At 46.7% G+C, this 27,838-nt stretch overlaps 1 protein-coding gene across 1 annotated transcript; it reads left to right on the plus strand.

Moving 5' to 3' along the window:
* LOC127216703 (ultra-long-chain fatty acid omega-hydroxylase) lies at positions 1-27,220 on the plus strand. Its single transcript, XM_051177521.1, has 12 exons — positions 1-226; positions 3,515-3,659; positions 11,612-11,665; positions 12,457-12,584; positions 12,755-12,879; positions 15,330-15,597; positions 19,863-19,929; positions 20,048-20,177; positions 24,088-24,221; positions 25,837-25,901; positions 26,491-26,573; positions 26,977-27,220. Exons 1-12 carry the CDS (start codon positions 5-7, stop codon positions 27,152-27,154), a joined length of 1,599 nt encoding a protein of 532 aa, XP_051033478.1. The 5' UTR covers positions 1-4; the 3' UTR covers positions 27,155-27,220.
* Positions 27,221-27,838: the final 618 nt, after the last annotated feature.

The raw sequence follows: 27,838 nt of genomic DNA on the forward strand, positions 1-27,838 counted from the left end.
TAGGATGCTGCCCATCACCGACTATCTGTTGCATCTGCTGGGGCTGGAGAAGACAGCATTTCGAGTGTATGCTGTGTCAGCTCTGTTGCTATCCCTCCTTTTCTTCCTCTTCCGCCTGCTACTGCAGGTATTCAAATTGTGCTGGGACTTCCGCACCACTTGTCGCAGACTGAGCTGCTTCCCAGAGCCTCCTGGCCGTCACTGGCTGCTGGGCCACGTGAGCATGGTGAGTGTGCACGGGCAGAGCTGAGCGGGCTGAGGTTAGAAGCAGATTCACTGGAGTAGGAGATGAAACCTCTGAGAGGGCAAGCAGTTTGTCCAGGGTCACACTGTTGGGAGGAGACAGAGCACACTATATAAAGTTAAGTTCCCACCCCTGCTGGCTAGCTTTCCTAGTATTGGAAGCTGTGATGCAGGCTACTAGGGGCTGGACTGTGACATCAGTGGTCTTATTTAGAGCTAAATGTTACAATAAAGACCTGCCAGGCGATATGTACCCACCGGTAAAGTAGTGACAGTGCAGTAACTTTAAAGAAAATTACCCATGCCTGGAACAAAATGATGATGATGATAAAAAGTTCTTTCTATAGTTCTGTAGCTACCAATGTAGCAGGGAGGTACTGATGACCATAAAATTTGGGGTTGGGGCCCAGAGTAGGGGCAAAGAGGAGGCTCCTGTTGGGAACCAGCAGTCTGCTGACCCCGCCCCCGACGATGGGCAGGGTGCTCATGGCCATGTCATCACTACCTGAGGCTTTACCTGGCTGCTCAAGCTTTACCTGGCTGCCAGGGGACTCAGTTTTGCATGCGCAAGTCCCCCCTTTTTAAAGCAAGTGCGTCAAGCACATACCTCTCTTTTGCTCTCTCTCTCTCTTGCCTTCTCTCGTTGATCTTCTCTCTCTCTTTGCTCTTTTTCTCTTTCTTCTCTCTCTCTCTTTCCCCTACTTTCGGTTGGCTACCCCCTTTCTCTCCCCTCTCTCAATAAACTCCACGTCGTAGGCAATAGCTGCAGCAAAAGAACAAGAGCTTCTGGAGATTTTGTTTTTCTAACCTTACATGTTAGGGTGATTCTACTTTTGTTCTTTTACTTGTTTTTTTTTTTTTTTTTTTTGATACTCTCTATATAACCCTGGCTTCTTAAAATTTGCTATGTAGACCAGGCAGGCCTCTGCCTTTCAAGTGCTGGGATTAAAGATGTACACCACCATGCATCCCTAGTTACTCTCATTATTGGAATGACATGGTACTACACTGGGATCCTTACTCTTTCTTTGCATTTGGTATTTTTCACAACATCTTGTCATGTAGGCTATGCTAGCCTCAACCTCATAACCCTTCTGCTTCAGCCTCCTGAGTGCTGGGATTATAGGTGTATGTTAGCATGCCTAAGTCAACTATTTTTGTTTTTAATTTTTACTTTGAGCCATAGTCTCACTCTGCAGCTCAGCCTGGCCTGGAATTCATATGTAGCTAAGTCTAGCCTCAAACTCACAGCAAATCCTCTTGCCTCAGCCTCATGAGTGTTGAGATTACAGTTATGAACGATCATACTTGAGACACTCTCTTTAAAAGATGGGGAATTAAAGATGAGTTGAGAGACCCAACTTAGGGATGAGCACACACACACCACACACACACACACACACACACACACACACACACACACAGCATTCAACACATAAAGATTTGTTTGCATGGTGATACAAACCTCTGGGCCCAGTTACTCAGCCTGATTGACAAGGATCATGTGAACACAAAAGTTCATCTTTCGTGTTCTTGAAATTGGCATCTTCTAGCTTTCCTGAGAAATTCTGGATTCCAATCATTCCACCCCTTTCCTGCTCACACATCACCATGGCTTCCCATTACCATCTGGAGAAAGGCTAGGGTGCAAAGCCTTCTGGACTAGGAGGCCCAGTCTCCTGACTTGTCCTGTCATGCCCCTGCAGGCTCCAGAACTGACCTCCCCTTTTCTGAAGCTGGCCTTTTGTCAACCTCTCTGGTCCTTTGTCAAATTGTGTCCTCTGTCCAAATATCTTTTTCTTCTAGATGAAATTTCATGCTCATCTCCAAGCACACATCAGATGGAAGTTTCTGTCCAGCCTGGCACCACAGTTGTTTAGTCCCTAATAAACACATAGAGGCTTATATTAATTATAAACTGTTTGGCCCATTGCTCAGGCTTATTACTAACAAGCTCTTACAACTTAAATTAACCCATAATTCTTATGCATGTTTAGCCATGTGGCTTGGTACCTTTTCTCAGTAAGGCATCCTCCTCTTGTTTCCTCTGAGTCTGGCTGGTGACGGTGTCTGCCTTCCCTTTTCCCAGAGTTCTCCTACTCTGGTAGTCTCACCTGTACTACTGGCCCATCAGCGTTTTATTAAACAAATGCAAGTGACAAATCTACAGTGTACAAGAGCATCGTCCCACATTAATCCCTCTCTGCTTTTAGGCTTCATTTGTCTTTCCTGAGAAAAGGGTCTCAGTGTGTAACCCAGGCTACTACAGCTATGATTATCTTCCTGAGTGCTGGAATTGCAGGCCCAGCTTGCTCTCTCTGTCTCTCTCTGTTGTCCCCCTCTCTCCCCCCTACCCCAAGGTAACTCATATAGCACAATGTGGTCTCAAACCTATTGTGTAGCTAAAGATGATATTGCATTTTTGTTCCTCTTGCCATCTACCCGTTGAGTGCTGAAATAGCAGACGTTTGCCACTATAAGTGGTTTAATAGGATTTCTCCTTCTTCTCCTCCTCTTCCTTCTTTACTAACATTGCATTCCACTTTACTTTTCTGTGACTATGATAAAAAAAAAAAAAAAAAAAAAAAAAAAACAACTCTGACCCAAAGCAACTTAGAGGAGGAAAGAATTTATTTGACTTACATTTCCAAGTCACAGTCTATCATTGGGGTAAGTCAGGACAGGAGATGAAGCAGAAACCATGGGGGTGCACTGCTTACTGGCTTTGGGAGCTTTCTTATACAACTTAGGATCATCTGCCCACAGGAGGCACTGACCACAGTGGGCTGGACCCTCCTACATCAATTACCAATAAAAATAATTCCCCACACACATAGTTATAGGTCAGTCAGATCTGGGCAATCACTTAGTTCTTCTCAGTTGTTCCAGTGACAAAAATGAAACAGGACATATATCAAATTCTTGATAAATGCCAACTCCTATTCCCCCTCCTTCACCCCCATTTCCCTGTGCCCCCAGCGCCTGCACTGTGATGCTTTTGGAATCCGTATTCTCATGAAGACTAGGCAAGTGTTCTACTCCTAAGCCACACCCCCTGCCCCTCACTAAGGAATTCTAGGCAGGGGCTCTACTCCTAAGCCACACCTCCAGCCCTATTGTTCTTCCTATTTTTAGATGAGGGAGAACTCAGAGAAGGGCAGCAAGAGACCTCATCTTCAGTGTTCTGCAGGAGGCAGGCAGTAGTGGGAGGGAGTAGGAACATAATAAGCTGAGTTGTCATGCCTTTGTTGCCCCTTTCTATCTACCATAGTATCTTCCTAATGAGAAGGGCCTTCAAAATGAGAAGAAAGTGCTGGACACCATGCACCACACCATCCTGGCATGGGTTGGACCTTTCCTGCCTCTCTTGGTGCTTGTACATCCTGATTACATCAAGCCTGTGTTGGGTGCCTCAGGTAGGCAGGTTGGGCCTCAGAGGGAGGAGTGAACTTCCAACTCCCAGAACCCTCCTGGGGTTATAGACATGAGGGTGCTACAGAGGAAGGGTTACTTGAGTAGGGACTTGAGGGATGAAGAGAAGTTCACCAAAGAGGGCCAGGCAGAATGCAGTCTGTGGGAACAGCATGGGCAAAAAGTGTGGCAGTGTGTAAGAGTCTCAGGGACTTTGCAAGGCTGTGGTCCTGTGGGAAGTCACATCCAAGCAATTTGCTCATCCAGGTTTGGGTAAGTAAGTATTGCTCTATACTAGGCCATGGCACTGACTTCATTAAGATGGTGATCTGCCCAGCAAGACCAAGCACTTAAGCTCCCGGCTGGCAGGGAGGCAGATACTGTCCCTACTTATCCCAAGGATGCTTGATGAGTTTTCACTCATTCTCAATTCCCAGTTCTAAGGGATGTTCTTCCAGGAAGTCCTTCCCAAATCCTCCCAAATCCTCCAAATGTGCCTTTTCAGTTTTAACCCTTCAGGATGAGCCACGCTGCCAGCTCTTATTACCCTTGGCTGGTTATCTTCATAGCCACAAGGGGACTGGTTTGGTATTTGGGGACAGGTTCTCTCTATGTAGCTCAGGTTGGCTCACACCAATGATCCTTTCAGGTGTGTGCCACCACTCTGCTCTTGTACCTTAAAAAAAAAGTTTATTATCACATTTTAGTGTGTGTGTGCGTGCGTGCGTGTGTGCGTGCGTGCGTGCGTGTGTGTGTGTGTGTGTGTGTGTGTGTGTGTGAATATATGCATACAATTGTGGGAGTCAGTTTTCTCCTCCCACCACGTGAGTCCAGAGGGTGGAGCTGAGAGCCCCAGGCTCAGCAGCAAGCACCTTTACCCTTTGAGCCACCTCACCTTTGTTTCCTTTCTCTCTTCCATTGCCTTTCCTCCTCTTTCTCGTTCCCTCCCTCTCCGATCCTTCTCTTCCTCTTCCTCCCATTGTGTGGTTCCTGGGCTGGTCTGAATTCTCCAGAGACTCAGCTGTTCTCAGGCACTTGGCAAACAGGCCTGATTCCCTCCTGGTCCTCCCCCTTCAGGTCAGTCTCCCTGGCTGCCCCACTGGAGGAGCAGGATGGAGAGCCAAGAGGAACTGACTGGAGCTGAGTCAGCCTGGAGGGAAATGTGGGACCCCTGGAGCTTTCAGCCCCTCCCTGTGGGTGCCCACCTATCACTGCAACTGTTGCCCAGGCTGGGCCCCTTTCCTCTGTGCTGTGTTCTTTCCTTACTGAGGCAGAACTGGCCCAGAGCACAGGGCATTATTTTTAGATGAGCCATCAGTGATGATTTGCAGTGTGTTTGCAAGGTTGTGCAATGAATCTCTCTCTCTCTAGTTTCAAAGGTTTTCATCATTCCCACAAGTAGCTTGCACCCGAGGCGGTCTTGCCTCTGGTTCCTCCCTGTGACCCTCCTGGCTCCCAGAACCTGTTTTCTTCTAGACGAACTTGCTGCTTCCAGACCTTGTCTTCCTGGTCCATCCACACGGCTGAACACATTGACCCTGTGCTCCTTTTAGGATTCATTGTATAGATGGATCAAAGTTTGCTTGTTCACCTACCCACTGGCTGTTGTGAACAGTGCTATGGTGAACATTCACGCACAGGTTTGAGCTCTCACAGTCCCCCTCCTCCTGCTTGTTATCCCTTTATTCATTCCTTCCTCTTTTTTTCCCTAATAAGATTGTGTGTGTGTATGTGTATGTGTGTGTAGGTCAGAGGACAATTTGTGAAAACCAATTCTCCTTCTATTAGGTAGATCCCAGGGATAAAACTCAGGCTGTTTGCCCTGTGTGGCAGGTGCTTTTAGCCACTGCATCATCTTGCTGGCCCTCTTCTATTTTCTCCCCCCAATACTGAGTATGGAACTCAGGACCATGACCATGGTAGGCAAACACTCTGCTACTGAACCCGGTCTCCCTAGTCCTACATTTGACTTTTTAAAATGGTTTTATTATTTTTATTTGTGTATGTATTCTTATGTGTATGAGTGTGGGGCTTGGAAGCAAGCATCTTTGGGGTCCAGGGTCTCTTGTTCATTGCTGTTGGCAGGTGCCTTCACCAGTCCCCCACCTCCCATCTCACTGTAGGGGTACTACACTGTCTGGTCTTAAATGGCTCCAGGAAGTCTGAAGCCTGGTCCTCACCTGTGGGGCAAGTGTCTTACCTACTGAACCATACTTGCCAGCCCTATATTTTACTCTCTAAGGAATTCTCTTGATATTTTCCACAGTGGCTGTGTATTAATTGTTCACTAACAGGCTTCCTAAGTATTCAGTTCACAAGTGTTTGCTGCCAATAAGTGATAACTGTAATTTGAGTAACGAATCAGCCAATAGGTGGCTCATGAATTATTGACACGTGCTGATTTAGGAACCACAAGCCATATACCAGGTTGGAAGGGCAATGATATGGCTCGGCTGGCAAAGGTGCTTGCTGCCAAACCTGATGATCTGAGCTTGATCCCCAGAACTCTTGGTGGAAGGAGAGAACCTACTCCTGCAAGTTGTCCTCACCTCCACCTGCACACCTTGCTTGGCAGGCACACACATACACATACTTAAATACAGAAATGTAATTTTTTTAAAGAAGGAAAATGAGATGGAGACTCAGAGTGGTGACCTGTCTGGGTTTACATAACAAGTAGCCGCAGGGCCGAAGTCTGAGCTCAGGTCTAGCTGTTGAGCACAGTTTTGTGCATAAGAGCTTCTCTGAGCTGCACACCATGTAGTAGGGGCCTTTCTGAAGCACTTTCCTTTGAAATGGCATTACCAGCCTGCTAGAGGCAGTCTCCCTTCCTAGCATGAGCATCATGGAAGGACAGTGATAGAGCTGAGGAGGAGGCAGAGGTTGGGAGAACAAAGTGCCCCCCCCACTACCCGGAAGAGAGCTTCTTGCAAAAAAGGGTCAATAGAGCCAGGCTTTGAAGGATGTGTAGGAGTTAGTCAGGTGTAGAGGCCATGACAGAGAGGCTTGTCAGTCCAGAGGTACAGAAGTGGAAAGATGCTGGGGGAATTCAGGCACTCTGGGTGGATGGAGTAGAGGGGATGTGCATGTGGGAGCAGGAAATGAGAATGAGTGTTAAGAGGAAGCTGGACCAAGAAGCAAATGGGTTTGTACCTTATCCTGGGGTGCTAGGGCCAATGGCCGGTGTCTGAGCCAGGCAGCAATTGACCAGATCTGGCTGTCAGTAAGACTCCTGGCTAGTTTAGAACGGATTCCAAAGCCAAGAAAAGAGAGGTGTCTGTTTTGCTTCCAGTCACTGGTAGCCACATTGTGCCTGTGAACCTGTAACCACGCCCAAAGAAGAGGAACTTATAGAAATCATACAGCCTTTACAGACTGGTAATGAAACCTTAGTAGAAAGGATTCAGACCATTGAAAACGGCAATGATTCGACAAACAGAATGCAAAAAATGGAACACAATATCAACTGCTAACAGAAAAAATTTGTTCCATGTCTGATGATTTGACAAAAAGAATGGGACATAATAATGAACTCTTTACAGAAAAAAATTTGCTCCAAGAATGCAAATCCTGCCTCCCCTATGCTCTCTGCCACCCAAGGGGCATGTGTCCCCCCTGCTCCCCTCCCTTAAACAGGTCACATCCAAACCTGTAGCCACGCCCAAAGGGTGTGGCCACTGTTATAAGTTCACAGACAAGATGTGGCTACAGCCATTTCCGCTCAGAAGCCTCATTGGCCTTCCAGTAGCCCTTCCTCTGTGACTTTCTTAGCACCTGGCACACTCTCTGCAATTTTGATAATTGGCTGGTGTGGGCCTCTCCTTCCCTTTCCCACCCCACCCCGGAGCTCCTGCAGGCAGGGAGTGGAGCTGAGCCATCCTTGGATCACTAGCATCACCTTGCGTGGGTTGGACACAGAAAGGCAGCAGGAGTGTGCTGATGAAGGGTGACTGTGCACGCAGTTTGTCAGTGCAGGGAAGAGTGCTTGGTGGCTGAGTCACATTGGGCGTGTATATCCCTTCTTAGGTGCCTCTCCACTCACACCTTCCTATGGTGTATAGGTTTTTCCTTTTACTCTTTTGGGGCCCACCACCCAGCTCCCAAATAAGTATATGAAGACGTATTCTTACTTGTGAATGCCTGGCTTTAGCTTGGCTTGTTTCTAGTCAGCTTTTTTAACTTAAATTATCCCATTTCTCTTTAACTGTGTTTTGCCTCTGGACTTTTAACCTTTCTTTATTCTACATATCTTTCTTTCCTTTTCACTCCATGGCTGGTTATGTGACTGGGTGTCTGGATCTTGGCATCCTCTCCTTTTTTTTTTTTTTTAAACTCCTCCTTCTTTTCTCTCCTAGATTTCTCCCATTTATTCTCTCCCTGGCATCCTTGCCTGTTCCTCTCCTGCCTAGCGATTGGCCATCCAGCTCTTTATTAGACCAATCAGGTGTTTTAGTCAGGCAAAGTAACACAGCTTTACAGAGTTAAACAAATGCAACATAAAAGAATGCAACATGTCTTTGTATCATTACACAAATATTCCACAGCACAAATGAATGTAATACATCTTAAACTAATATTCCATAACAGTGGTGTACCAGGAGGATGCATCCATTAATCTATCCATCCATCTTGCCAGCCACACATCTGTCAACATATTCATCTACTCATCTGTACATCCACTCACCTAATCACTCAATCATATATCCATGCATGCATACATGCGATTTTCCATGACCACCCACCCACCCACCCATCCATCCATCCATCCAACCATCCACCCACCCATTCACCTATTCACTCAATATCCATCTACCTACCATTCACTTATCTCTCACCCATCTACCCACCCCTCTTCCCATTTATCCACACATTTATCAATCTAGCCACTTACCCACACATTCTTCCACCCACCAACCCTACCCACCTAACCATCCATTCATCTTTCCTGACTTCCTTTGCCTTACTCTTTTAAAATTAAAAACCAAATGTGTATGTGTGTCTGTGTGTGCACATGCACAAACATGTGCACACACATGTATATGTACTTGTGTACTTATAGAACTTATATGAACCTGAGACTTGAAATTTTTCAGTTAGACTGGTGGCCTGTGAGCCTCAGAGATGCTGTCTTCCCTCTCCAGCACGGGGGTCACAGGTGCATGCAGCTATGCCTGACTCGTTTTCTTATAAGTACAATTTTTATTTATTTTTATTGTGTGGAGGGTGGGTGTGAGCCACAGTGAATGTGCTTGCAAGAGTCTGTTCTCTCCTTCAACCTAAGGGGTTCTGGGGATCTACCTTGGGTCTTTAGGCTTGGTGACAAGCACCTTTACCCACTGAAGGAAGCATCTCACTGGGCCCTGCCTGTTTTCCCTGGTCCTGAGGACCAATGCTCACTCCTCGTGCTTGCACAAGAGCTCTTACTCTCAGAGCCATTTTCCAGCTCCTATTTTTTCTCTCATCCATGTGCCCTTTGGTTCATTCATTCACTGAATTGGAAAGTTTTGTTTTGTTTTGTTTTGTTTTTGAGGCAGAGTCTCAGGTGTCTCAGGCTGGCTTTGAACTCACTATATAGCCCAAGATGATCCTGAACTTCTGAACTTCCTGCCTTCTCCTGGGATTGCAGGCACATTCCACCAAGCCTACCTCATTGCATTAACTTTGATTTATCTGGGTTTCCTCTGTTAGCAGTCTTTGCAACATCATCTACAAAGATCTGGGATTCACACCTGATATTCTGAACCTCAAAGTGCTGTATAGCACCTCCATCTTTGAAGGTGTTTGTGTGTGTGGGGCATGGTGTCCCATAGTGACATAGGATTCCTTCCTAGATCTCATTGCAAAGCTTATGATTTGCCTCTTCACAAAAATAGATGGTAGTATAACACCAGGCTTCTGTCCAAAACTATCAGTGGCATGAACTTCACCCTGGCATCTGGTTGTCACAGGGCATCCTGGAGTCTCTTCCTTTGAAGAACTGTTGTGGGTCCACCTCCTGGCCCCAAGACCTGCTTTGTTAGTGCCAGCTCAGCCAAAGCTGCCATGTCGGTTTTCCTGGAGCTTCTTGGTCATCATGGTAGCCAGATCCAGTCAGAAAACTTGGTGGATATGGGTTAAAAAAGGAAAAGGTGGCCTTCCTGATCCCCTAGCTTGTGACTTGAGCAATATCCAGCTTTCAGAGAGAGAGAGAGAGAGAGAGAGAGAGAGAGAGAGAGAGAGAGAGAGAGAGAGAGAGAGAGAGAGAATTGGTTTGGGGGGTCTGTGTACACACCTGTATGCAAGTGGAGGCATGAGGACAACCCCAGCTGTCATTCCTAAGGTGCCATCTTGCCCCCACCTCCCTCCCCCTCCCCCACCCCTCCCCTCCCCAGCTTGGAACGGAACTTGCCAAGACTGGCTGGCCAGTGAGCCTTACACATTCACTTCTCTTCATCCCCACATTGCTGGGATTATAAGTGCATCTTAAAAGTAAGTTTTCTTTGGTATGTGAGGAGGGGAGAGGAGACACTAAAGTGCCATAGCACTTGACGAGGTTAGAGAACAACCCGCAGGAGTTGGTTCTCTCCACCTTGTGGGACCTGAGATCGGAACGAAGGTGCTTAGGATTGACCATATGCACCTTCACCAACTGCTTCATCTCAGTGGCCCACTCATCATGTCATCAGCTTTGCTGTCGTTTAAATGTGGGTTCTGGTAACCAAACCCAGGATGTCTTGTTTGCAAGGCAAGCACTTTGCCAACTGGCTTTTGGTTTAATCAGAAAGAAACTCAACTATTATCACAAGTAGACTTCAAACTTCAGCTTCAGCATCTGAACTTTGGGGAACACAGGCATGCTCCCCAATAACCAGGGGCACCTGACATTGTTTAGAAGCAAAGAGGCTCTGTGCTGGTGGTCCTGTGTGTCGGAGTGACAAGGGCTGGAGGGTGGAGCAAAGTCTGGACCAGGGCTGATACCAATGGCTTTGAAAATGAGCCCTGTCAAGGTGCTGGAGGGGGACAGGTGGGTGTGTTGGCAGAGACTCTGTCAATGCCAACAGATTAGATCCCCTCCGGGCAGGCCAGCAAGACAGACAGGAAATTGAGGCTGGCTGTGGGGTTACAGCTATGATTCAGGCAGCTAGAGTTGATAACAGGAGTGGGGGAGCTAAGGGGTGTCATCCTTCCTATGGGAACGTGGCCTGGCTGTGAGTGACGGGTGTGCTGTGAGATTGTTGAAGGACTGAGTGTCAGAGACTGGATGCAGGGACTAGATGAGACACAGTCATCAGTGGGAGGGAGAGGGGCCCCATTTATTTATTTATTTAATACAAGGAAATCCAGGATTTAGGGCAAATGAGATGGCTCCTTGGGTAAAGGCAATTGTTAGCAAGCCTGGTAGACTGAATTTAACCTCTGTGACCCAGATGGAAGGGGAGTACTGACTCTTACAAGTTGTTATTTGACCTCCATACAAGTGCCAGGGCACATGTGAGCCTATACACAAACACATACATACATACATGCATGCATATTTTTCCTAAAGCTTGGGTTTCTTCTTTATACCTCACACACAGAGGCCAAGGTTTTGTTTTGTTTTTGTTTGTTTGTTTGTTTGTTTAAGAAAAGCTGTTATTACACAGCAACCAAGGTTGTCCTGGAACTCACTATGTATATAGCTGATGCTGTCCGCTGTCCTGAAATTTACAGTGATCTTCCCGATTTAGCATCTCAATTGCTGGGATTACAAACATGCCAAACTCCAAGCTCTTCTACAAGAGCAATGGGGAGCCATGGGAGGTGTTTGAGTGGGAGAGACTCAAGTTCAGATCAGCATGTTGTAAGATTTCTCAAGGGACAGATATAAAGGTGGGGTGAGATGGGAGGCAGGAGACCAGAGAAGAGGCCCAAGAAAGTCATAAACAGAGGTCAGAACTTGGCCTGGAATCACCATTGTCTGTCTCTTCTCTCTCCACAGCTGCCATTGCACCCAAGGATGAGTTTTTCTACAGCTTCCTGAAGCCTTGGTTAGGTGAGTGCTGAAGGGGAGGGTGGTGGTCCTCACTTCATAATAAGAGTACAGGAGACTCCAAGTAGTTAAAATAAACAAGTTTATTTTACAACTTTGCAAAGTTGGATGTTAGCATAGAGAAAAGGCAGAATGACTGTCCACCCCCTCAATTTGATCACAAACTAGTTTTTACCTTTCTTTTTAAAATTAATTTTTTAGTACATTGATGTTTCTTCTCCTGCATGCATGTCTGTATGAGGGTGTTGGATCCCCTGGAACAGGAGTTACAGACAGTTGTGAGCTGTCATGTGGGTGCTAGGAATTGAACCTGGGTCCTTTGGAAGAGCAGTCAGTGCTCTTAACCTCTGAGCTATCTCCCTGGTTTTTATCTGTCTAATGTTTCTCTCCCTTTGGATTTTTCATTGGCTATGATCTTTAGTGATGTACCATCATTCTGGAGTCCAGCCCAGATTCCCATCCCATTAATTCAGGACAAAAAGCCTCATCTGATGTGTAGCTTGGGGCTGGAGATTCCATCCGTTTCTGACACATGGGTTTAGACTTCCTATAACTTCCAATCTTAGGATGAACTCAGATTACATAATGCAGGCACCAGTGGTAGCTGGAGAAGATGGGGACTGCTGCTTCCTGCTTATCTGGGATTATCCAATGGGCTCTAAACACTCCTCATACTGAAAATGGAGCTGTAATGATTGTCTTTTACACAGGGGAATCAGGAGAGGGAAAGGGTTTCTTGGAGGGCTCCAGAGGGGGACAGGAGAGGCCTCTAGCCCTTGGTTTTCTTGGTTCAGGGGATGGACTTTTGCTCAGCAAAGGGAACAAGTGGAGTCGGCACCGCCGTCTGCTCACACCCGCCTTCCACTTTGACATCCTGAAGCCCTACATGAAGATCTTCAACCAGTGCACGGACATTATGCATGTGAGTGGTGGGAAAGAGGTTCGCCTCACCTGGGAAGGCCTCAAAGTAAAGGGGGCCCCATGTCCCTTGCTACATCTGAACTGGATTGGCATTGAGGGTCCTGCCTGTCCTGTCTGAGCAGCTCATGGCCTGTGGGCTTCATGCCTGGTTACCTTCTGTCTACCTTCCAGGCTAAATGGCGGCGGCATCTGGCAGAGGGCTCAGTGGCCTCCTTTGACATGTTCGAGCACATCAGTCTCCTGACCCTGGACAGCCTTCAGAAATGTGTGTTCAGTTACAACAGTGACTGCCAGGAGTGAGTGTGGCCCCAGGGTAGGTGGTGGGTGGGAGGAAAGAGGGACGCTCCCTGCTGTGATGCAAGGTGGGCCTTTTTTCTTCCTTGGATTTCCTGGGTGGCCCCAAGATGACACCACTTCTCCAAGCCTCAGATCTCGTATAGAGAGGATTAGAGGAGATTTTGGCTGGGTGTGGTAGTCCACACCTGTGGTCTGTAATCCCAGCATTTGAGAGGTTGAGGCAAGAGGATCTTGAGTTTGAATTTAGCCTGGACAGCTTAGTAAAACCCTGTTTCAAAAATGCCACAGCACATGGTGGCACACACTTATAATCTCAGCACTCTGGAGGCAGGGGCAGGTGGATCACCCTGAGTCAAGGCCAACTTGCTTGGTGAGTTCTAGGATAGCCTGGGCTACATATTGAGAACCTGTCTAAAAAGCAAGCAAGCAAAGAAAGAAAAACGCCACATAAATTCCTAAGTAAGTAAAACGATGTCAGCCAGTGTCCTGGCAATTAGGGGATGCCTAGGAAATAGTACTTTCCCCCATTCCTCCACAGAGAGGGTACAGCCTAGAAACGCCCAGCTCACTCTTTTTTTAGTTCCTACTCTCCTCCCTCTTTTATCTTGTCCTTCTTATTCCTTTTCTTCCTGCTTATTGCATCACATCCCCTTTTTTCTTCATCTCCTTCCTGTATTGTTGTTTTTCTTTATCCCTATCCTCCCTCATTTTTCTTCCTTATCTCCACTTTCTTTTCCTCCTTTAAACATATATATGAAAAGCTTAGTTTATCTTTAAATGTTATGCCCATGTGTCTGCACATATGTATGTGCACAGGAGCACAGGTGCCCTTAGAACCTGAAAGTGTCAGATGTCCTGGAACTGGAGTTACGGCAAGCTGTGAATTGTCCATCATGGGGCTGGGAATCAAACTTGATTCTTCTGGGAGAGTAGTATGTGCTCTTAACTGCTGGGTCATGACTCCATCCCATCCTACATGCTTTCACACTGTACCCAGGGTGGTCTCTAGATCCTCCCTCATTCCAGCTCCTCAGTGTTGGGATTACAGGAGGGAGCCACCACCCCCAGTCCTTTGCTACACAAAGATGAAAATATCTGACTTTGGGAGATACTCTAAGGATAAGATAATGTGGCAGCTTCCCTGGCATGTAAAAAGTATCCAGTGAATATGTGTTGACTGAATTAATAAAATAACAACCACTCAGTTCATTCATTACCCATTATCATTATGGGGCTGGTTGTGCAGCTTTACAGTGAGTGCCTCTCATGTAGGAGGCCCTCTGTCCCATCACTAGTCATGTGCAATAAAATAAATAAGCCAGGTACAGGGCTTAAGAGATGATCCAATGGTTACAAGCACAGAGGCAGAGGACCAGGATTTGGTTCTAAGCACAAATTGATGGGCAGATAACAAACCACCTATAGCTCTAGTTCTGGGGGGAATCTGGTGCCCTCTTCTGGCCTCTTAGGAAACCTGCATGCATGTGGTGAACACACACAGGCACTCAGATCTCCACACATAGACAGAATTAAAAATAAAAACATGGGCTGGAGAGATGGCTCAGTAAGCACTGGATACTATTGCATGGGATCCAGGTTTGATTCCTAGTACCTATCTGGCAGTTCACCACCATCTATAACTCTAGTTCCAGGGCATCCAATACCCTCTTCTGACTTCTGAAGACAACAGGGATACAAGTAGTACACAGATGTGCAAGAAAAACACTTATACATGTAAAATAAAATAAAAGAATAATAAAACAAAACCCTTAAAATAAAATAATTCATGTGCATGCTTATAATCCAAACAGATGGTGAGAAAAGGCAGGAAAATTAGAAGTTCAAGGTCATTGTTTGCTATGTAGTGAGTTCAAGTCTATCCTGGGTGACGAGAGACCCTGTCTCAAAAACATGAAATGGCTGTCAAGATAGCTCAGTTGGTAAAGGGCTTGCCTAGCATATGCAAAGCCTTGCAGTCTGTCTCCAGCCACACACACACACACACACACACACACACACACACACACACACACACACACACACACACAGAGAGAGAGAGGGGGGGAGGAAGGAAGAGAGAGAGAGAAACAGAGGGAGGAACACGGGGAAAGAATACAGGGGTTGGGGAGATGGCCCAGCTATTAAGAGCACTTTTGCTGCTTTTGGAGAGCTTGGCATCCAGTTTCAAATACTCATGTGGCAGCTAACAATCATCTGTAACTCCAGCCCCAGTGGATTAGACTCCCTTTTGGTTCCTTCAGACACTGCATACAGCTGGTGCACGGACATACACGATGGCAAACATTCATACACATAAAATAAATATAATTTAAAAAAAAATAACAAAATGCGGTTAATACAGGGCCTCTGTCTGTCATTGTACAATAGAGGCTGGGTCCCATGCATGTGTCTGGGCCGAATGGGTGGCTCATTGCCCTTCTTTCTGTAGGAAAATGAGCGATTACATCTCATCTATCATCGAACTGAGCTCTCTGGTGGTGCGACGCCAGTACCGCCTTCATCACTACCTGGATTTCATCTACTACCTCACTGCCGATGGACGGCGCTTCCGCCAGGCCTGCGACACCGTGCACAAGTTCACCACTGAAGTCATCCAGGAGCGGCGGCGGGCACTGCGCCAGCAGGGTGCTGAGGCATGGCTAAAGGCTAAGCAAGGCAAAACCTTGGACTTCATAGATGTGCTGCTGCTGGCCAAGGTAAGGCTGTGTGGAAGCAGGCTTCTGTCCTTAGAGGCCAGCATGGGAATTGCAGATGCTCAAACTCATGGGGAAGGAGTCAGGTGCAGGAGGTGCATAATGTGGGTGGGTTCATTCAGAAGCCACAACAGAGTACTTCAGTCCTTTTAATTTAAATGAGCACCATTATAGTCTAGTGTGTGGTTTGCCCTGTGGAACACGCCTGTATACTTAAAGGCTATGAGCCTGGCTCGGACAGCTGATGTAAACACAATAAGATCTGTACAGGACACAGCATCTTTCTTTTGAAACAAAAAAAAAAAAAAATAATAATTATAGTCATTGGCCAGGCATGTGGCACACACCTTTAATATCAGCACTCAGGAAGCAGAAGCAGGTAGATTGTTTGAGGCCAGCAAGATCCAGGACAGCCAGGACTACATACTAAGATTCTGTTTCCAAAAACAGTTACAATGATTTATTTGTGTGTAGGTGCACATGCATGTTATGGAGATTTTGTGAAGGTCAGAATACAACTTGTGGGAGTTGGTTTTCTCCTTCAAGCATGTGGGTCTGGCCCCAGGAATCAAACTCAAGCCCATCAGGCTTGGTGTCTAAGTGTTTTCACTTACTGAGCCATCTTGTCAGCTTAACCTACTCATCCCTGACCCCTTCTCTCTCTTTCTAATTCCCAGGTTGGTCTCAAACTTACAATCTATACTCCTCTCTCTCAGCCTCCTGTGTGGTGAGATTACAGGTGTATGCCACCATGCCCAGCTATTCTGTTACCTACAGGTGACTTAAAGGATACAAGAGGATGATTATAGGTTCTGGGCAAATACTTTTCTTTTTGTAGATGGAAGTTTCTGCACTGCCCAGTCATGCAGTGGTTCAAATAAACACACAGAAGCTTATATTAATTATAAGCTGTTTGGCAGATAGCTCAGGCTTATTACTAACAAGCTCTTACAACTTAAATTAACCCGTAATTCTTATCTATGTTTAGCCACATGGCTTGGTATCTTCTTTCAGTAAGGCATTCTCATCTTGCTTCCTCTGCATCTGGCTGGCAAGTGCCTCTCTGCCTCTCTTCTCAGAATCCTCCTAGTCTGGTAGACCCACTTATACTGCCTGCCTGGCTACTGGCCAATCAGTGTTTTATTAAACCAACATGAGTGACAAATCTTTATAGTGCACAAAACATTATCCCAATTCATATTTTTAATTATGTGTCTATGTGTGGGTATGTGCACACAAGTGCTAATAGCCATGATGATCAGAAGAGGGCATTGGGTACCCTGGAGGTACAGGGAAGCTGCCTGACATAGGTGCTGGGAACTGAAATAGGATCCTCTGGAAGAGCAGCGAGTGCTGGTAACACACAGCAAACTTCCAGCTGAAGCAGTCTTATTTTTATTATTGTTGGAGTATTGAGAATTGAATCCAGGGCATGAAGAATACCAGGCAAATGCCCTGTCATTCAGTTTTGGCTCTTCCTTCTGTGGATTTGAGTGTATGGTATGGATGTAAGTGTGTGGGTGTGGGTGCCATACATGCACATTTGGATGTAGCAGCCAGAGCAGGAAATGTGGTATCGACCTCTGTTGCTTTCTGACTTACTGCCTTGAGACATTGTCTTTCATGGGACTGGAATCTTGCCATTACATCTAGTATGGTTGTTCAGCCAGCAATAGAGATCTGCTTGTTTGTTTCCAGTGCACACAAAGCCATAGATTTTTTTTAAAGATTTAATTATGTGTTATGAATTTTTTTCTTGCAGCCGTTTCTCCCCAAATAAACACACAGACACTATATTAGTTATAAAGCTGTTGGCTTCTGTTTCTTATGGGCTAGCTCTGTTTTAATTATTAACCCAATTTTATCAATCCACTCATTTCCACATCTTATCTTACTGGGGAATGCTGGACCTGCAACTCCTTTGCCTGCTACATGATGACTACTCAGTGTCTCTGCAGAGAAGGATTTCCTGTTTGCCCTTGCATGTATTCTGATTCTGCCTAGCTATGTCACTTCCTGTCTGGCCAATCAGCCAATAGTGTTCTATTCATTAACCAATAATAGAAACAAATATACAGAAGAACATTCCCCATCAATTATGTATACAGTGTTCTGGCATGTAGATGGTTGTGAGCTACCATGTCATTGCTGGGAATTGAACTCAGAACCTCTGGAAGAGAAGCCAGTGATCTTAACTGCCGAGCCATCTCTCCAGCACAGCCCTTTTTAAAACAAAACAAAACAAAGCAAAAAAAAAAAAAAAAAAAAAAAAACCCCAAAAAAACCCAAACAAACAAAAACCACACACACACAAAAACAAAAACAAAAAAACCATGGGTGTTGGAGATTTAAACTCAGGTCTTCATATTGTCATAGCAAGTTCTCTTCCCCACTGAGCACTTCCACCAGCCCCGAAGTTTACATCTATTTTACTCTTAAATATATGTGCATGTGTATGTCTGAGTACAGTGCCCTTGGAATCCAGAAGAGGGTCAAACTCCTTGGGGCTGAGCTTATAGACAGTTGGGAGCTGCCTGATGTTGGTCCTGGGAGCTGGCAACCAAACCCAGTTCTTCTACGAGTGCTCTCAACTACTGAACTGTCTTTCCAGGCTTTCTTGTTTGTTGTCTTTTTTTTTTTTAATTTCTTTCAGCCAATATCTCATTTAGCCAACACTAATCCCAAACCTCAGCACTAACCTTCTGTAGCTGAGGATGACTTTGAATCTCTGATCCTCCTGCCTCCATCTCCTTACTGCTGGTATCGCAGGGGTGTGCCACTCAGCTTCTTGTGTGGAATCTTTGATACAGTTCTGGATTCCAGCCATGGCTCTGCCATTCAGAGGGTATTTGGTTGAGATCATGGTACCTGTCTCTTGTAACCTGGTGCTCGTAAGACCTCATGACAAAGTTGTTGGCTATCCAGCAGGATAAATGGCTGTCATGAGCTGTTCGGCAAATGCAGGTGTGCAGCGTGGATTAGCAAACAGTGGCATGCAAATATGATGATGCTCCTTGTGTATATTTAAGTCATCTCTGGGTAACTTAGAATATGGATATGGCGACACATAGTCCCAGAACTTGGAAGGTTGAATCAGGAGGATCGTGAGACTACTTTGGGCTACATTACCTGTGAAGAAATGGAAGGACCAAATGAAAAATGGGGAGGGAGAAGAGGAGAAGTGGGTAGAGAGAGAGGCCTGTTAGAAAGTATGATGGCCTGAGTTCAATCCCCAGAACTCACATGACAGAAGGAGAGAGTCAACTCCTGAAAATTTTCTCTGACTTCCACAGATAGTGTTTGCTAGGAGAGGCTTGGGCAAGCTAGGAAATGCACTGTCCTGATATATCTGACTCTCTCTCTCTCTCTCTCTCTCTCTCTCTCTCTCTCTCTCTCTCTCTCCACTAATCACTTAGTGAAATATCTGCTGGTCTATGAATTTGTCCAATGCCTCTCCTCCTTTTCTTTTTATAATCATTTATTTATTAGTTTTGTGAGTGCATGAAGGCATGTGAGCACGCATGTGCTGCATCATGAATGTGGAGGCCAGAGTGCAAATTGTGGGAGTTGATTCTCTGCTACTATGTGGGTTCTAGGAATTTAACTCAGGCTGTCAGGATGGGCAGGAGACACCTTTATGTACTGATCCATTTTTTCCGTACTCCTCATTCATTTCTTGTAGTAAAACATAATTTTCAAGTGATGCTTGGACGGACTCCCTTTGACTTTCCTTCCCCTGAACTCCCCTCTTGAATCTTTTATAGTACATTGCATCCTTCACTCTGCCTGGCCTATTTATACTCAGTTTAATTTAGGAGAGGAGTGGATGGAAAGCCAGGCACAGTGGTGTCTACTTGTAACTCCAGCCCTTGGGAGACTGAGGTGGAAGGACCTCAAGTCTGAGATCAGCCTGGGCTGCACAGGGAGTCTCTGAGTGAATGGGGTGGAAGGGAAAAACTGAGGATATGGCTCAGCAGGAAAAGACGCTTGCTGCAAAGACTGAGGACCTGAGTTCAATACCTGTGACCCACATGTTCCAAGGAGAGAAATGACCCCAGCAAGTTGTCCTCTGATTCTCACATGTGTGGCATGAATGCATGAATGCACATACACACTAAATAAATAAATGTGTGCACATAATAAATAAATGTAAAAAGCAGATTGGGGGAGAGGAAGAAAGAAAAGAAAAGGACAAATGGGAAATAGGTAGATATGACTTTGTAGGAAGTGGGGTAAAGTGGGCTCAGCATCCTCCACTGCCCCTGCAGGATGAAGAGGGAAAGGAATTGTCTGATGAGGATATCCGAGCTGAGGCAGATACATTCATGTTTGAAGGTAAGGATGCCGAGTGACACTGGGAAGAAGTACTACTGTTTTCCTGGTGTGGGGAACACCCCAGGAGCACTGTAATCTGCCTGGCAGTAACAGTTTTGCAACACCCAACTACCCGTAGGTCACGACACAACATCTAGTGGGCTGTCGTGGGCGCTGTTCAACCTGGCGAAGTACCCAGAGTACCAGGAGAAGTGTCGGGAAGAGATCCAAGAAGTCATGAAAGGCCGGGAGCTGGAAGAGCTGGACTGGTCAGTTGGAAGGGTCAGGAGGATTGAAGGGAGAAGGCCAGAGTCTTGAGTGTGGGTCTCTGCTCTACCTCTTCCTGATTGTGTGGCCTTAGACAAGTCCCTCAAACTTTCAGAATTCCAGTTCATGAGGTGGGATTGATTGTGATGTCTACCCCTACTCCAGCAGTTCTCAGAACCCCTTCATCAGCAACTGCTGTGGTCCCACCACATAGCAAACACCCCTCAAATTCAGTGGCTCGTGGCAAGCATTTAGCTATTGCTTTACCCACACATGTCTTTTTGTGGCTACTGGGCTTAGGTGTGTGGAGTGGGGCTGCTTCCGATTTGTTGGCTGGGTTCAGGTGTCTCCTAACTCTCCCGTGAGCCGGGATTACTCTGGGATATGTTCTCAGTGCAGATTCCAGAAACAAACAAAACCCAAACCAAACCAAACCAAAGGGGCTGGGGGAGAACCATTCTGTGTGCACTAAAACATTGTGAAGGAGGCAAGTCCCACAGTGAAGCATAACAGGAGGAGGCAGGAGGGGCCCAGCAGCCTGGGAATAATGTCTGTGGGCACATCACCTTCCAGGATGGAATGACATGCAGGGTGATTATGTTGCAAAGAGGAAATGCAGAGCAGAGAACAGGAAGGCACTGAGTGATGCAGGGAGCAGAGCCCCATAGCCAGGCATGGTGGCACATCTGCCATTTCAGCCTTTGGAAGACAGAAGCAGGGAAAGTTCAAGGTCAGCCTTGTCTGACCTCGTTTGAGGCCAGCCTGGGCTGTATGAGTCACTGTTTCCATCTGGGAGATGCCTCATTTGGCAAAAGGTTGCCTTGTGAACAGGAAAGAAAATCCATGCTTTAAAAAGGAGGAGGAGGATTAGAAGAAGAAGAAGAAGAAGAAGAAGAAGAAGAAGAAGAAGAAGAAGAAGAAGAAGAAGAAGAAGAAGAAGAAGAAGAAGAAGAAGAAGAAGAAGAAGAAGAAGAAGAAGAAGAAGAAGAAGAAGAAGAAGAAGAAGAAGAAGAAGAAGAAGAAGAAGAAGAAGAAGAAGAAGAAGAAGAAGAAGAAGAAGAAGCTGATGTCTTAGTCACTGTTCTATTGCTATGAAGAGACACCATGACTATGGTACAAAAGAAAATGTTTAGTTGGGGATGACCTACAGTTTCAGAGGTGTAGTCCAGTTTCATCATGGTAGGAAGCATAGGAGCATGCAGGCAGACACAGTGCTGTAGAGGTAGCTGAGAGGTCTACACCTGGATCTACAGCCATCAGGAAGAGAGAGACACTGGACCCTTGAGACCTCAAAGCCCACCCTCACTGACATACTGCCACCAACAAGGCTATACCTCCTAATCCTTTCAAGTAGTGCCAGTCCCTAATGATGAAACATTCAAATATAAGATCCTATGGGGTCATTCTTACTCAAACCACCACAGTTGGATATGGTGATAAATTCTTATAATGCCAATTTTGGGGAGACAGAGACAGGCAGATTCCTGGGTCCAATGGCCAGCCAGTCTATGCTATTTGGGGAGTTCTAGGCCCATGAGAGACCCTGACATCCCCCCACCAGCACCAAAAGAAAGAAAAATAATTGGTGGGTGATGGTGCATGAGGAATGACACTGGGGGGGTCCTTGGGTCTCCACACATATGCACACATATGTGGACAAATACCCAAATGCATACATGCACCCCACCACACATCAACAAATACGCGTGTGCACGCGTGCACGCGCACACACACACGCGCGCACACACACACACACTCCCACTTTGTGGGAACATACACCTGTAATCAGCACTGGGGAGGCTGAGGCAGGATGCCTGAAAGTTTAAGGCCAGTCTGGGTACATAATCAGTTTCATGCTGGTCTGTACTAGGGAGAGGTGAGAAAATCACTTCCTCTGAACTCCAACCCCACAATTAAATAGCACAGTGAGAAGTTCCTTTCTTATCTCTCTCTGCCTTCTGTGTGTGCCCTCTGGGAGAATCTCAGTTGAGTGCTATAGGACCCTAAACATCTTTCTAACAAAGGGAAATGTTGGAGGGTCTGGCTAGGGAGTCCAGCAGGAGATGGTACTAGCTACAATCTAATTATGCTTCTGTTTTCTTGATCATGTTTTTTATCTATGGGTATCTTTATGACAAGGATGTTCTTTGGCACTTTATGACAGCAACACAAAGCTTCTCTGGGGGCTGGAGAGATGGCACAATGGTTAAGAATGCTTGTTGTTCTTCCAGGGGTCCTGAATTCCAACCCTAGCACCCACTCTGGGCTGCTCACCATAACTTTTAACTCCAGGTCCTGGCGATCTGGTGACCCCTTCTGGTCTCCATGGACACCTGCATACATGGGACAAACAACAGCCAAAACCAACCTGTTAGAGTTAGGTGTGGTGGTGCACAATTCTAATCCCAGTATCCTGGAGGCTGGGGCAGGAGGGTTGCAGAGAGATCGGGACTAGCCTAGGCTACATAGTAAAACCCTGTCTCAGAACAACACACTCTCTTTCTCTCTCTTTCTCTCTCTCTCTCATACTCACACACACAAGCAAGAGTCTTGATGTTTAAAAAAAAAAAAATGAACTAACAGTTATAACTGGTCCATAGTGGGTTTCTGAGTAAATCAACTGTTCTGAAATCAGCAATGGACAAAGAAAAAATGCAACATATGAGATCTGGAAAGCTTGCATACAAGCAAGTAACTTGCTGCAGCTCTGAGACTCCCAGCTGCCCTGGTACCGCCCATGATTGCACAACAATTCATCAGTGACAGGTTAGTGTTAGCTCAGCAGCCAGTTCTATTGCTTGCTGCTTTCATTTGTCACTGTTGCGACTGGCTGATGAGTTTTGTCCAAACCTCAGACCACACTTATACCAACCAATTGGACTGCATTGAGCTACGCTGTGCTACATTCCCAGGCATCTTTCTCTTTTTTGCTTCTATTGCATTATTTATTTAATTCTCGTGTGTGTGTGTGTGTGTGCGTGTGTGTGCGTGTGTGTGTGTGTGTGTGTGTGTGTGTACGCATGTATGCCCTACTGCATGCTTGTGGAGGTTAGAGGACAAACTTCAGGGATTGGTTCTCTCTCTCTCCAGGGATCAAACCCAGATTGAGCTGCCTCACTGCCTTCTTGTGTGTGTGTGTGTGTGTGTGTGTGTGTGTGTGTGTGTGTGTGTATGTGTTTGGACGGGGCCTCATTAAGTTGCTTAGGTTGACTTTGAATTCACTCTCTAGCTCAGCCTCCCATGTTAGTTACTTGGGTGGTAGTCAGATATTTTGCATCCTAAGACTTTGTTAATGGGGCTTGAGGTCACAGCCTGTGCCTGCAAGAAACCAGGTTCAGTAGCCCATTCTCCATTACTCAATTAAAACAGCCCAATTACTAATGGAAAACAGGAAATGGAGATCTATTCAATGTAACCACATTGGGAAGGGCAAAGGCAGATGACAAAGAGTAGCAGTGACACTTTCCCAAGTCTGTTTTTGGGGTCTAGGAATGAGGTTAAGATTTAAGTAGAGGTCAGAGTTATGTATGTGTAGCAGCCTTGTCAAGGTGTGGCCCAACCACGATTGGCTCATCATCATATGCTCTGTAAAGTAAGTCTCTTTCTGGGAGAGAGTTTCCCTTCTAGGTGGCTTCACCTTTATGTTTCCCCCTTTCCTGGCATTAGATGCCTGGGGGGAATTCAGTTTCCTGGACTCCATTGCTTTTGAAGTCTGATCATCAGAATGAGGGGATGCAGTGTCTCTTTAGACACTTTTCATTCCTTCCTGGCCAGTCACATTTCTGACACCAGCCTGGGACATCTGCAAATTGCAGAAGCTGTGGGACCATTCTTGATCTCCCAACTGGTCCTACAAAACCATTCCCATGTGTGCATGCGTGTGTGCATGAGTTACCATTCCTTTCTCTTCAGGGACGACCTGACTCAGCTGCCCTTCACCACCATGTGTATCAAGGAGAGTCTCCGACAGTTCCCACCGGTAACACTCATCTCTCGACGGTGCACTGAGGACATCAAGCTGCCAGATGGGCGCATCATCCCCAAAGGTGCTTGCTTGTCCCCTCCACTGCTGTGGTGTGGTTTATAGGGGTGCAACTGTGCCTGCTGTGGGTGTTGGGTGCCTATGATGGAAAAGATCCCGTCTGTTGCTAGTGATGAGAGTGACTAGTTTCATGTCCTGCCGATATGACAATGTAACCCAGCAAAAGCAATTTCAGGGGTAAAGTATTTATTTGGTTCATGACTCCCAATCTATTTTGTAGATGCGTCAGGGTGGCAGGGACTCGAATCTGTCATATTGCAGCCACAGACAGACAAGAGCAGTGTGCAGTGAATGGCTCAATGCACGCCAGTGTTCTATTCTCTCCTTCTTATTTTATCCAGCCCATGGAATGGTGTCACTCACATTCAATGTGTCTTCCCACTTTAAGTAATCTGATTAAGCAAATCTTTTATGGCTGGAAGGTGGTGGCGTACACCTTTAATCCCAGCACTTGGGAGGCAGAGGCAGGTGGATTTCTGTGACTTTGAGGCCAGCCTGGTCTACAGAGTGAGTTCCAGGACATCCACAGATTTAAGTCATGTGCACACACACACACAAACACACACACACACAAAGATAAAATTTAAAAAAGAAAATCTCTTATTGGTATGCATACAGTAAGTAATTAGGCAATCCATCATTGAGACTCCATTTGCAGGTGATTCTAGACTGTATCAAGTTGATATAACTAATCGTCACTGAGGGCTGGACCTGGATGGATACTGATGGCAGTCAGTATCTTTAAAACAAATTGTTATTCCTATCATCATTATCATTATTACTACTACTATCCCCTTATTAGTATTATTATTACTACCTCTCCCGTGTGTGTGTGTGTGTGTGTGTGTGTGTGTGTGTGTGTGCACGTGTTCATACATGCACATATGGAGGTCAGAGGACAGTGTGGTGTTCAGCAGTCAATTGTCTTCTTCCAACATGAATTCCAAGATTTGAACCCAGGTCCTCAGGATTGCTCTTTTAAATTATGACCCAGAAGGTTAGTTTCATTCAGTTACCTGAGAGCACCTCTCTCCTAAGAGCCAAACTTTCTCTGGGGTGATGCTGGGGGCTCAGGCTATAGTACCACCCAGTCTCTGGGGAAATGCAGTAGGCCCCACACATTCCTGTCTATGTGGCATCAAGGATGGGCAACATGAAGAGACAGGCTTGAGAAGCCCAGGATGGAGGGAAGACCTCATCCAGGGAGGAAATGTGCATGGCTATTCTCCAAAATGTAAGAGCAAGTGGGTTTATGGAGAATAACATCAGTGTGCAGATGGTGAATGGCCTTGAATGCTGTGTGCAGGCACCTGACTCCATTCAGAAGGCAGAAGGGAGCCAAGGGAGGTAGCTACATGTAGATGGAGCAATAATATGCCTGTGACCAGAAATGCCATACTGTATGGACAGTCAGTCAGGTGATGGGGGCCTGCTAGAGAGAGACAGAGAGAGCAGCCATGGCAGCAGCAGATGTTTTTAGAGGAGGAAAAGGAAGCGGTGGCAGCTGGTTCATAGGGGGCTGGCTGCAGTCCCTGGCTGATTTCAGGGAGAATTAGGTGGTGTGTGTGTGTGTTTCCAGAGACCCCCTTGGGCCCCACTGATTCCAAATATCCCTACAGGTATTGTCTGCTTGCTCAGCATCTATGGGACACACTACAATCCTTTAGTGTGGCCTGACTCTAAGGTAAGATCCTGCTTTTGTCCTTCTGTGGCCATGGCTCCTTCCCTGGGCTGCGTGTAGGGACTGGCCCTCCTACTACTACTGTTTCACCCAGTCCTTGTTAACTCACATAGTCACTGAGCATCTGCTGGGTGCCGTGCTCTGTGCTCAGCACTGATAACCTACTGTGACACTGCCTTTGCCCTCATGAACTTTAAAGTCAAACTCAGGGCAACAAACCAATAGATAAGATCATTTTGGGAATTGCTAAATGCTCCAAGGAAGTAAAAACAGATGGGGTGGGGGGCATTTAGTTCAGGGAATCAGGAGAGGCCTTGAAGACAAGATAACGTTTGAGCTGAGACCTAATGAGTATGAAGAACAGTAGAGACCTGTTCCAGGCTCAGGAAGCATCAAGTGCAAAGGCCTTGGGGTAGAACAGAGCTTGGGTGCTTGACAACAGGAGACAGGCATGGCTAAGCTGTAGTGTGTGGTAGAGTGGAACAGATGGTCCCGAGGGTGTTCCAGCTGCAGGGGCCACCAGAGGTTGAGGTGCAGGTCAAGCTGTATGGTTGGACCAGTCACCAGACTCACTCAGGCAATTCTGATCTAGGTGTACAATCCTTACCGCTTTGACCCGGATACCCCACAGCAGCGCTCCCCGCTGGCCTATGTCCCTTTCTCAGCAGGTCCCAGGTAAGGCCCCTATCACAAATGGGAGGAACAGGGTCAGTATCAGATCAGGGGTGTGCACCATGGAAACAGAGACCAAGTCTCACCCACAGGTAATTCCTGGCAACCCATGTCCCCCTTGTACCCTTGATTGAATCATGAGTTCGGAATCAGATCGCAATTCCATTCTTGAGAACAGGGTACCCCTCCTGTATGTTAGACCCCCGGGTTCTGGGCTCACACACTTTCAACTGGTCTGCGATGCGGTCTTCATTCCAGTTCTACAGAGGCAGAAACTAAAGCTAAGACAAAGGCGGCCATCCGTCAGGATGCACTCATAGTAGCAGGCTGTGCTAGCATTTGAACGCTTGACTCCAGGGTTGCACGCCCTAAGGATCTTTGCCTCTGGTTTGAACCCTTCCTGCAGGAACTGCATTGGACAGAGCTTCGCCATGGCAGAGATGCGAGTGGTCGTGGCGCTGACACTGCTGCGTTTCCGCCTGAGCGTGGACCGAACGCGCAAGGTGCGGAGGAAGCCAGAGCTCATTCTGCGTACGGAGAACGGCATTTGGCTCAACGTGGAGCCTCTGTCCCCACGGGCCTGAACGCTCCTTGGGCCTCGCGCAACCCCCGGGGTTCAGGCTCCGCCCTCTCAGGCCTAGACCACGCCTCCAAGATCTTGAGGGTGTAGACCATGCTCCTCGAAAGTACTGGAGGATAAAGCTTTGTGGAGGATTGTTGGTGCCGACAGGGCAAGGCCGGGCCTCTTGGGATCTGATTTCATCCCTTGAGGTCAAAGTCCCGCCTTAATTTACCCTCACCCCGCTTCAGTGTGCGGGAGTCAGGCTAGTTCCCGCCCCTTTGGGCTTAGGCCACGCCCCCAAGGCAAGGCAGACCACCCTGGCCCTGAGGATTCAAGTTCCCAGGCTGGCCCACAGAACCTTCCCTGGATCTCAGACTCAACGTTGGGACTATATCCTCGCCTTCCCTCTTGCTACGCCCAGGTTAGCTTCTAAACTGAAGCTTTAGAAGCCGGAACCTGAGGTTGCAGCCCGGAACCCTCAACATCACCTTTCCGAGACTCGCACCTACACGGAAAAACTGCACAAGCTGAATCTCAGGGCTTGGCTATTTGCTTTGCTGTTTTGTAAACCCGGACCCTTGCAGGTCCCTTCCTCCTTGGTGACTGTTCCTTTGCTGAGTTTTCTCATTTTTTAAGTGTAAAAGCAAGAGGATGCAGACACTTTGCACTTCACCCCATCTCAGATCCGGAGTCCAAGATGGGGAGG

The sequence above is a fragment of the Phodopus roborovskii genome, unplaced genomic scaffold (assembly GCF_943737965.1).
Source record: "Phodopus roborovskii unplaced genomic scaffold, PHOROB, whole genome shotgun sequence".
NCBI classification, from domain to species: Eukaryota; Metazoa; Chordata; class Mammalia; order Rodentia; family Cricetidae; genus Phodopus; species Phodopus roborovskii.